This window comes from Rhodamnia argentea, chromosome 11 (assembly GCF_020921035.1).
Source record: "Rhodamnia argentea isolate NSW1041297 chromosome 11, ASM2092103v1, whole genome shotgun sequence".
NCBI classification, from domain to species: Eukaryota; Viridiplantae; Streptophyta; class Magnoliopsida; order Myrtales; family Myrtaceae; genus Rhodamnia; species Rhodamnia argentea.
Genome location: NC_063160.1, coordinates 18646668 through 18657066, shown reverse-complemented (window position 1 = coordinate 18657066; position 10399 = coordinate 18646668). Strand labels below are relative to the sequence as shown.

The window sequence follows — 10399 nt, the reverse complement described above, 5'->3', positions numbered from 1 at the left end:
GTCAATTATTGTTAATATTATTATCATTATTGTTACTATTAGCAGCACATATTATAAGTGAGTATTTCCCCTTTTCATTTCATTGCGGTTTCATCTCTCTTTCCTCTCTTTTCCCTCCTTTTTCTTCTACTTAACCAGTAGACTTAAAAAAATGCGGTTCTGTTGGTAAAGGGATTGTGGGGGGGGGGACGCTAGTATTATAAGTGCGTAGTTCGACTCGCGCGCTCTGCAAAAAGGTAGAGCAACAGTAGAGAGGAGAGTTAGAGATAAGATAGACAAACAAAAGTTAATTGACTTAAGAACATAATTAAAAATGCCGAAAAAGTAAGGGGGAGAAAGCCGATCTCTCACTGCCTTCCGTTCTACCCAGTTATCGGTCATGATTTTGCAGGTTTTCTACAAGCAGAAGAGAAGACAAGGCCTTGGTCCCATCAAACTCTTACAATGAATTATCGTGACAGGCCGCCGCCTCCATCCAGTTCTCATCTTCGTCCATCTCTTTGGGCTATCGATTTTCTGTTTTCCATTTCTTGATTTTGATTACTCGGCAAAATGAGTGCACACATCTCTCAATTTTAAGTGTCGAGGTATACTTGATGCTCACAGCAGCCAAAATTTTGATTGAAGATGGGAGATCTTTCGGTTTGTAGTGCTTTGGTGAGATGAACTTCAAATTAGGGCTTTGGTGAGATGAACTTCAGATTAGGGCTAACTTGGGTTTTTGTTTCCATATGTTATTGATTTTTCCTGGTGGGACTGTGGCGTAGCCGCCCCAACCATATCCAAAGGATGCTTATGCACCGCCAGGTTACCGTCAGCAACATCCCCCTCCGGCACATGCGCCGCCTCCAGTCGTCCAGCCTGTTCCTCTCCCCACCAAGACCGACAAAGAGTCAGGCTTCTTGGAAGGCTGGTCAGCCCTCTCTCCCTTCTTCTAGTCAATTCTTGAAATGATCATATCTAGTTTGTTTCAGGGTCGACAGTAATCAGAAAATAACAGAACATCCTTTTAGCTAGAATTGGTGAACCATGACACACCCATGTGAACAGATATTTTTACAAGCCAATTACGTTGCCGCTTATGTGATGTGTCCTACTCTGTCTCTTTTGCGGCGAATTTACAGTTTGGCCTCTCTTTGTTGCTGCTGTCTCTTGGACGCTTGCTTCTGATCTCTACTCCCACACCGTTGACGAATGGGCTCCTGCTAACTATCTTTGTTCTGTCTATGTTTGAGATTGTTGAATAAATTTAGGTCGTTTCTTTTCTAAAATGGCAACTCACCTTGGTTTCCAAACGATATTCTCCCGTATACCCCTTTTATTTTCACATCAGATCATTGGAGGTGTTCTATCCACTTAAGCAGCATGATAATGCAAGTTCCTGCATCATCTGTAATAAATGAAGGTCAAAGACTTCCTGTCTTGTTTCAACTTTGTTAAGAAAATGCAAATTCTTAAGAAAAGACTTTAACTGCAAGAGCTGTCTGTTTTTCGAAAAAACTACACTTGACACTAGATACACTTTAGAGATACCATTTGGAGTTTTCTTATCGACAACCGTCTCAAGCATCATCGCAAGAGAAAGTTCTTCATCACATGAAAAAGATGGCAAATAAAGGATGAATAATGCTAGGGATACAAAGATGGGTTTGCCAAATTGGTGTAAACCCTTCAAATGTCTTGACAGCAACTTTTGCTCATCTATGTAGAAGCTGATAGAGCAGGACACCACAAAGGTAAAGTACTCCATCAAGATAATACCAGTTGTGTCCATACAGTTAGTGCCTTAGCTGATTTTCAGCTTAACCTTGGAAGTTAATTATTTGTTCATGCTCTACTGTTGAGCAGATCACAGTGTACGCACTCACCATCTTGTAAGATCATGCATACATACATAAATATATACAAATGCACATACAGTACAATTTTTTTTTTTGGGGGCCAAAACACATACAGTACAAGGTTAAATGAAAGAAAATGTAATTGTCATTCAATTTAATACACTTGCATTTTGTCAAACTCCATTTGGTGATTTCTTTTATATTTTTCACCATGTCAGTTTTTCCTCGATAAAAGATAAATGAACTTTGACCTCGAGAACATCGATTTATCTGGAGGGCATGCCACCTAATAATGACAATATCTTATTGACTTTGAATCTATCAAAAGAGCAAAACGACAAAATGTTAAGTGATCTAGATAAGATTTATATATCATATAAACTGACGATAGAATTTCAATACTTTACTTCATAGTGCCACCCCTAGAGAATAAGTTTTATCAAGATCGACCGCTCTTTGTCACATGTTCACACAGTTCACTCGTTGACCACAAAAATTAGTAACCTCATAATTATAGGTGATATAGATTCATAGTAAGACTAAAAATTGTTCCTTGACATCAATAGTGGTGTAATTTGGAATTTGAGTTTATGTATACTTCCAAGATCTAGGTGATATAGATTCATAGTAAGACTAAAAATCGTGACATGATTCCAAAAACGAAAGGCGATCAATGAAGTCTCGTCACATCTCAAACTTGATAGTCCCGAAAACCTGGTCATTAAGTCTGTACTTTCCTAGTCCATCCCATAAAACGAGTCGATTTGGCAAGTTCTTGGTCGGCCATTTGGACTTGGTATACTAATGACTAAATCGACTGCGCCATTCAATATAGCAAAATGCTTTAGAGGGTGTTTATACCATCATAATTAGGACTACGTAATAACTTCCACATATACATTTCTGAAGATCGTTAGAGATGATGTCGAATTATAGAGTTTGAGACAGCTTTCCGGTTCGCCAACCAAGATCAACCTTGTCTTACTCCTCTTAATTTCTCTTCTCCTCAATAATAGTATTGAGAAGTAAAAGAAATGGACAAGAAAATTAATGAGGCTGGGAAATGAAAAGAAATAGAAGCCACGTATTTCCATTTGGTAACGCATTTTGCGTTTGCCAATTCTTTTGCCCCATATAAGTGCAATATTGTTATAGAGTTCATCAATAGTTTGGGAAATTTGCCACTTAAACCTTTTATACTTTTGTCAATTCAGTTATAAACCTTTTAAGTTTACCGATATAGTCTTAAACCCTTTTCACCTTTTGTCAATTCAATCTTATTGGCCAAAAATCATTGACATGGACGCCGGCCATCCTACGGGGCACCACCGGCGCTGACATAAAAAATAATATTCTAAGTACTATTCTTAAAATTACTACTCTTATAATGCTCACAAGTTGACATATCGACCCTTAAGTACTACTCTTAGCTAAGAAAAAAATTAGGTGCACCGGTTGCAAATGCACCTGGAGGATACTATAATGCTCCGTTTTTGGTTTCAATCGACACAACATCTACAACTTCACTTTATCCTTTTAACTCTTTGATCTGTTAGTTTCATCAAAGACACAGAAATGACGTTCATCACTTCCCCGACATAAACGAGCATAGACAGATGCAAATACTTATAGCTGCCCGCTTTTTCGGTTCCTTAGAAAACTTGAAATGAAAATGAGAGTGTGACACTCTTGTGGGCATCTCTTTTTAAGACGGGCTCAACGAGTTTTAGGCCATTGGAGCTTTTGCTGTAACGAATACGAAGTATTTCTTTCGTATCTTTTACCTAAAGAAGTTTGTCGTGGATTTTGTATCTCCTTTGCCTAAATCCGATGTCCGTCTCTGTCATATTGAGCAGGTGGGATCATACTTTGCTGAAAAAGAAACTAGGTGATGACAATACACTGATCTGTAAGACATAATGGAGCGATATCTTAAGCTCATTTTACTCGCACCAAGATTAGATCATTAATTTGACACGAAACCGTTCGCACCAAGTTTTGCATCAAGCTGTATTTGATAATTGATCAGCATATTGGAGTAGATCCACTTCACACAATTGATGAGAATTAGTAAGGTATGTATGAAAAGGTTTCTCAGGAGCTTCTACAAATAGCGCAACGGCAGTGCAGAGAATTATCAACAACGTGGTCTTCCTCGACACACGCATGTATTACTGTAGTCGTAAGCTGTCGCAGAGAAATGACATGTAAATGGTCATATTTCACTAGGATTTGGTTTGAGCTGTGTTGTGTGAAGTTAAAACATACTGCAACACTGATCATACATTAGCTCCATCTCGATCTGTGCTGCTTCATTTACTTGAGAGCGTGAATGACTGATGCAAATAACGGTGCAAGTGTTTAGTTGTATCGATCAGCGAAAGTGTGGGGAACTCCCCTACTTGTAACTTCGCTGGAATCACTTGCATTCGATGCCTACAATGCCAATCATAATCTGATGTTATTGTCTTCTGTTGAAGACATAAACAAGATGGGGCAGTTACCAAAAGGGGAAGAGAGAGAACCTCTTTATTGAGATCTCCTATTTCTTCATTCAAAACCTGATACTGTGGTAGCGTCAAAAACCAGATTGTTAGGGCAGAGTTACTACATGAGAAGAGAAAGAAAAACAATTCTAAGAAACTAAACTCTGGCTTTCAAAGAGGTTTAACTCAAATCAACTTATTAAATAACCCAAACAACGCTAAACTAAGAATAACGTTCAGAATTAAACAGTTAAACTCACATTCAATCATGACATTGCGTTACCACAGTTATGTGAAGGAGTCTAAAAATTTTTGAGATGATGATTTATATAGGTTCTAAGTAAGGCATATCTGATTGTCTTTTATGTCCCTGCTTATTCGAATAACTTAAATGTCCTACGCCAAAAGACAAGTTACATGCTTTTCCGATGCGCTTGTTTACCTAAAAGGTCGAATGGAATTTGTTTAACCGGGTTGTAAATGCATAGGGAGAAGTATATATACCTTTCTCATTCGGACAGCCTTCAAGCTCATCTCCAACTGCTTCTCCAAATTTTGCAAGTCTTTTAGGCTTAGGTTGGAAAGTTCTTGGCCCGTCAGATGCCTGCACATTTACATAACAAGGCTATGTCATTGTGCCTATATATTTCTCATGTCCTGTAAATTTGATTTGGGACTCTATATAAATATCTTTGGGGCTATATATTGACAGAAACCACAAAACGTCCAGGAAATCAAGGCAATCAATCTAAGAGCCAAAAAACATCAAGTAAGGCCTGCCATAGTGAGATTTATAGCCTTTATACACAGAACATCAATTTACATAGCCAATCGGCGGCTATAGATCAATCAAAATGTATCATCTACCGCCCTTTCGTGAAAGGAAAAACATTCTGATCTAAAGCGCACACTTACTTTCTAGTGCGATCAGTCAAAGCGATCTAGCTTCCACCAAAGTAAGTGGTTGGGGCCTTTTACTAATGTGTGTCACTGCTAACAACTTACCAGTTCTCTGGTTAAGGCATTCAAACCAAAACCAAGCCCTTTTCATCTAATGAAGATTGAGTTCTTGGTTATAATTTGGAATCACCTGCAGTATTCCTGCATGTCGAGCAGTTGCTGCCTTAAGCCTGCGACCTCCCTTTGGCAAAGCTAGCATGATAATCAAGAGTGTTAAGTTAAGCCTCCATGTTGAAACATCAAATTAAGCAATCAGCCTTCTCAAAACATTTATGCATCTATGTAATTCGGGAGAGAATCGGTTCATTGAGTTAGATAACCGGTTCGAACTGGTTCCTTGCAACACACATTTTTCATGTGCCAGGAAGAGAGCATGAGTATGTTTTTTTCATGGCTAGATCAAATAGAATTCACAGGCTCGCCTAAATAAATTTTAAAAGGGAACCCTTAGAGAACAAGAAATTAACATGGCTCTATCTGGAAAATAGACAAGGAATATAGACATGATGCACATGATTACCTCGAGTTCTTTGACTGGTTTCTTTTCTCCATGATGGCCTTTGGATTCGGTGTGACGGTCCATTGTGGATCTCATGCTGATTCAGTTGGATTTAATTTGATATACACATGTTAGTATTACTAGAAATATTGGCGATAGCAGATGTGAAATGATTCGCAATCCTTGTGACGGAATAGGTAAACGAAGAGCTGCTAAAAGAAATGGTGCGGTGTGACGAGAGAGACAGAGACAGAGACAGAGACAGAGACAGAGACAGAGACCTAGAGCTAGAGAATTCGTGGAACTTGCCGGTGCAAGAGAAGACGACGACACCAACCTCGGCGTCACAAAGAATGGAGAGCTCCTTGGCCTTCTTGAGCAGCCCATTTCTTCTCTTTGAGAAGGTCACTTGCCTACTCGCCGAGCTGTCTATCTTTTGGATCACAATCTTCCCTCTCCCCATATTGATATTGCACACCCTCTCTAGCTAAGCTCTACAAAAATTTCTCTCTTTTTTAACTGATCATAAATCAACGCAATAGCACCCCGAGAACGAGCTTAGCAGTCAGCAGATACACAGATCTACTACAACACTTCTCAGAAATATCGCAGATTACCTTAGCCGAAAGAAAAAGAATCAAACTGGAGCTTGCTGATGAAGCAACCCAGAAAGCTAGTCAAAGGTGTTGATCTGATCAACTAGTGAACCATTCGAGATCAGAGAGAAGGACCTCACACAAGAAAAGAAGCCATCTCTTGGACAACTTTTTGATTCATACACCCATTAAAAATTGACGTACACAGAGCTCTGTAAAACATCGGACGGAGGAAATAATTATGTTACAGAGTACCAAGGGGCAACTGTTTTGGACTTATTATGGCTGTCGTGGTGCCCCGCTATCATAACTCGACAAATCAATTCTTTAAACGTCTAAAAGGTCAATACATGTGCTTGAATCTCGAATTTTAGTAAAAGATGGATGACATAAAAAAGACTTAGTAGGTACAGATCACGACAAGAAACCATTATATATTCATCGCTAGCATTCAATAATATCGATTCATTCCTAGACGGTAGAGTAAATTATTTAATGAGTTATAGTCGAGAGAATCCGCTCAGCGATGTCAAAGATTATTGCACCGTTTCCATGGGAAAGAAACAAAATACTGTTAATTAGTAGAAAGCAGGAAAGAATTGATCAACTTGAGCCCTTGATGTAAGCTTCATAAGAACTCCATCAAACAAACAGAAATGAGAGACAGGAGACAAATAAAATAAAATAAAGCATTTTGCACTTATTAAATTGGGCATCTAAGCATTTTCCCTCGCCCCGTAATGATCTGCACTCTCTCTCTTGCTAGTATTAATTAAATACTCGAGCATTTCGGTATGTGTCCTGTCCATGTCTCATGTGCTTTTCCATGATCCACTCGAGCGAGCACAAAGAACAAGAACTTGCTAAGCACTATGAACATTATGTCCGTATTTTAATTATGTCGCAGTTTAGATAAGGAAAATTAAACGGTTGTCAAAGTCGTAACAAATATCTTAAATTGCTTGTTTATATTACTGCATGTTACTAATATCCATAATTTAACGTCTAACATTATTTAAATATCTTAAATTGCTTGTTTACATTATTTATATGCTCGTTATATACATATGGTCTCTCTCCATCGATTGGTTTAAGTTTTAGAGTTTGATCTTCCACCAGGGTATCAAAACCAGATTTTGATTGATAAAAAACTTACAGAACTGTAGGTCGAAAAATTATGGAAACAAAATAAGCGCTGCATGAACATGATAACACATGTGGTGGCCTTTTTCCCTACATGCATGTGAATCAAATTACTCATTTCTTGTTTCCAAATGGCCCAACGCCAACGCCACCATGATTTGGCTTGTAAAGTGATTTTTTATGACTCAGTGAAATTCCTCCGAATCTGACAGAAGATCCCAAGTACAAGGAAAATGAAGTATCATCTTGTGAAAGGTGAAAAATCCTAAAAATCTAGAAAGTAAAGACCATAGTCCGAGGGACTTGAGCAAGAAAGAAGCACATATAGACCATGCATGTCCACCTCCGTCTTTCCTTTCGCTTCCAAACTTTCAATTTCGAAGATTTCTTCATCGTGTTTTGGTGTCAAATTTTCGCTTCGATGACTTTGATAGCAATATGCGTGTCAGCCATCGCTTGCATTGGATTGCTGATCAGCAACATGTATGGACTACACTCTATATACTCGACGTTGATCCGTGAGCGATCGACAAATTGGGCTATCCTAAAATTAGCTGTCGAGCTGATTTGTCCGGCCAATGTGACAAGACAAGGCATCCCAAAGGGCGCTAGACGGAAAGGTACAATAAATACAACGTCAAAACCTATGGACACCCAAATCATGGCATTTCCACATCAGCACGTCTCCTCGTCATAACGTCAGTGTGGTCGCTCCTTTTTCCCCCAAAACAGAAAGTGATCTCGGCAAAGCATCTAATCTTAAAGCATCAAAACTAGCCCACATGATTTGCCTCCAAGATGAATAATCTATTTTGCTAGAACATGAAAAACGAGTTCTTGGCTATGCATGATAGGCACTTGGATCATCGTCCGGCAGTCTGTTGACCGTTTCAAATTGTGATATCGCAAATCGAGAAAGTTGTATTAACGCATTTACCGAGGTGTTGAGGGGCAGATTTAGTGCTAGGGTTTTATGGTCCACCAAGAAATTTGAAAATTCAGTGGCAGCTTTGTCATTTTACAAAATGGTGATCCCAAAATTTCAAGAATGGACCTGTATAATTTGTTCTCTTCACCCCTAGATAGAACCTACTCCAAAACAATCACACATTAGTTCTCCTCCTTCTTCTTCTTCTTGCTCTGCTCATTTGTGTACTGTCTTTCTTCTTGTGTGACAGAGAGAATGGCCGGATACGGCTATGGTGGGCCATATGGATCTGCTGGTGGGTATCCGTCGCCGGCTCAGCCGTACGGGAACCCGTTCGCAGCGCTGATGCCGTCGTCCTTCCCGGCGGGCACCGATCCAAGTCTGGTCGCGTGCTTCCAATTGGCAGACCAAGACGGAAGCGGCCTGGTTGACGATAGAGAGCTGCAGAGAGCTCTTTCTTCTTACAACCAAAGCTTCAGCCTCCGCACAGTTCGCCTTCTCATGTACCTCTTCACTCACACAAACACCAGAAGAGTTGGTTGGCCCTCTCTCTCTCTCTCAGTTGGAAAAACCCTAGTTTTGCATCTAGTTTGTCCCATGTAGAATGATGCAAAATCGAGGAGGGAGAAGCAAAAGCATGGTTGAAAATGCCATGAAATTAGTAAAAGTAATTACAGTGAAAGAAACTATGCACGGTGAAAAATGGCCGGTAATGAAACTAAGCTTATAAAAGCTTAACGTTTTGCAGGGCCAAGGGAATTCATAGGACTATTTCACTGTCTTCAAATGTGGAGGGTAAGAACCCTAACTTTTTCTCATAATGTTTGAGTAGATCCTCTCGTCTGTAATTATGATCAAGGGAGGATTGTTCAGGGGACATTTGAGAGATTTGACAGAGACATAAGTGGGAAAATCGATGGGCCGGAGCTGAGGGAGGCGCTCTTGAGCATGGGGTTTGTGGTGCCGCCGGTGGTGGTTGATTTGCTCGTCACTAAGTACGACAAATATGGAGATGGAAGCCGGGCGATTGAATATGATAACTTCATCGAGTATGCGCTGCTCCCTCCTATTTCTTCGTTAATTATGTACGTTCCATTTTCTAAATAATTAGTCAAGAATTATTAAAGATTTTCTTTCTTTTTCCATGGTTGTATCTTGCGCAGATGCTGCCTCATTGTCAAGGTAATTTCCAACACAGAAATGATATACCTAAGTCTATGACACACATATCATTAGTATACATTGACGTCTTGCTTTGATCTCTATTTTTTTTTTAGGGATTAACTGAGAAATTCAAGGAGAGAGATACCATGCTTTCTGGCTCGGCAACATTCACTTACGAGGCCTTTATGCTCACCGTCCTGCCCTTCCTCACTGCGTAGAGACTAAGGGTGTCTGGAGTTTCGGATCATCTACGGCTAATTCGAGTCCGCTCCTTTCATTTACATGTACATGGCACTATGGTGTATGAATTTTTTTTTTTTGGTCGAAAATGGTGTATGGTTGGAGCTGCTGCATTTTTGTGTTCTCTAATTTCCCATTCATTCAGTACTTTCATCGCTATGTTCGGCAATAAGATGCATTGCATATACTCCAATGGAGTCAGTTGTAATTTGCGTGAAATCAACGATGTGGTGGTCTAATCAATGCCGTTCGTCTTACGTTTCATGCCCTTTTTTTTCTTTTCCCTTTTTTCCCTTTCTTTTTCTCTTTTCTCGGGAGAAGTGTCAAAAAAGTCTTAAACCTATTGCATTAGTGCCAATTTAGTCTTAAATCTTTTTTTGATGCCAATTCAGTCATAAACCTTTTGCATTAGTGTTAATCAAGTCCTAAACCTTCTATTGATGCCAATTCAGTCTTGAACCTTTGCATTAGTGTCAATTCAATCATAAATCTTTTGTATTTATGCCAATTGAGTTAATTCGGTCAATTTTGGACAAAAATCA

The 10399-nt window shown here is 39.4% G+C and overlaps 2 protein-coding genes across 2 annotated transcripts; one reads left to right on the top strand and one right to left on the bottom strand.

The window, feature by feature from the left end:
* Positions 1 to 4202: 4202 nt before the first annotated feature.
* Positions 4203 to 6249, bottom strand: LOC115747222 (MADS-box transcription factor 23-like). The gene is made up of 6 exons (XM_048272763.1): positions 6068 to 6249; positions 5808 to 5883; positions 5418 to 5479; positions 4832 to 4931; positions 4367 to 4408; positions 4203 to 4277 (listed from the first exon to the last, which is right to left on the bottom strand). The coding sequence occupies exons 1-6, from the start codon at positions 6247 to 6249 to the stop codon at positions 4203 to 4205; spliced, it is 537 nt and encodes a 178-aa protein (XP_048128720.1).
* Positions 6250 to 8630: 2381 nt separating this feature from the next.
* On the top strand, positions 8631 to 9880 carry LOC115747223 (calcium-binding protein CBP-like). Its single transcript, XM_030683285.2, has 5 exons — positions 8631 to 8991; positions 9202 to 9248; positions 9327 to 9502; positions 9617 to 9635; positions 9731 to 9880. Exons 1-5 carry the CDS (start codon positions 8709 to 8711, stop codon positions 9833 to 9835), a joined length of 630 nt encoding a protein of 209 aa, XP_030539145.1. The 5' UTR covers positions 8631 to 8708; the 3' UTR covers positions 9836 to 9880.
* The last annotated feature ends 519 nt before the right edge of the window (positions 9881 to 10399 follow it).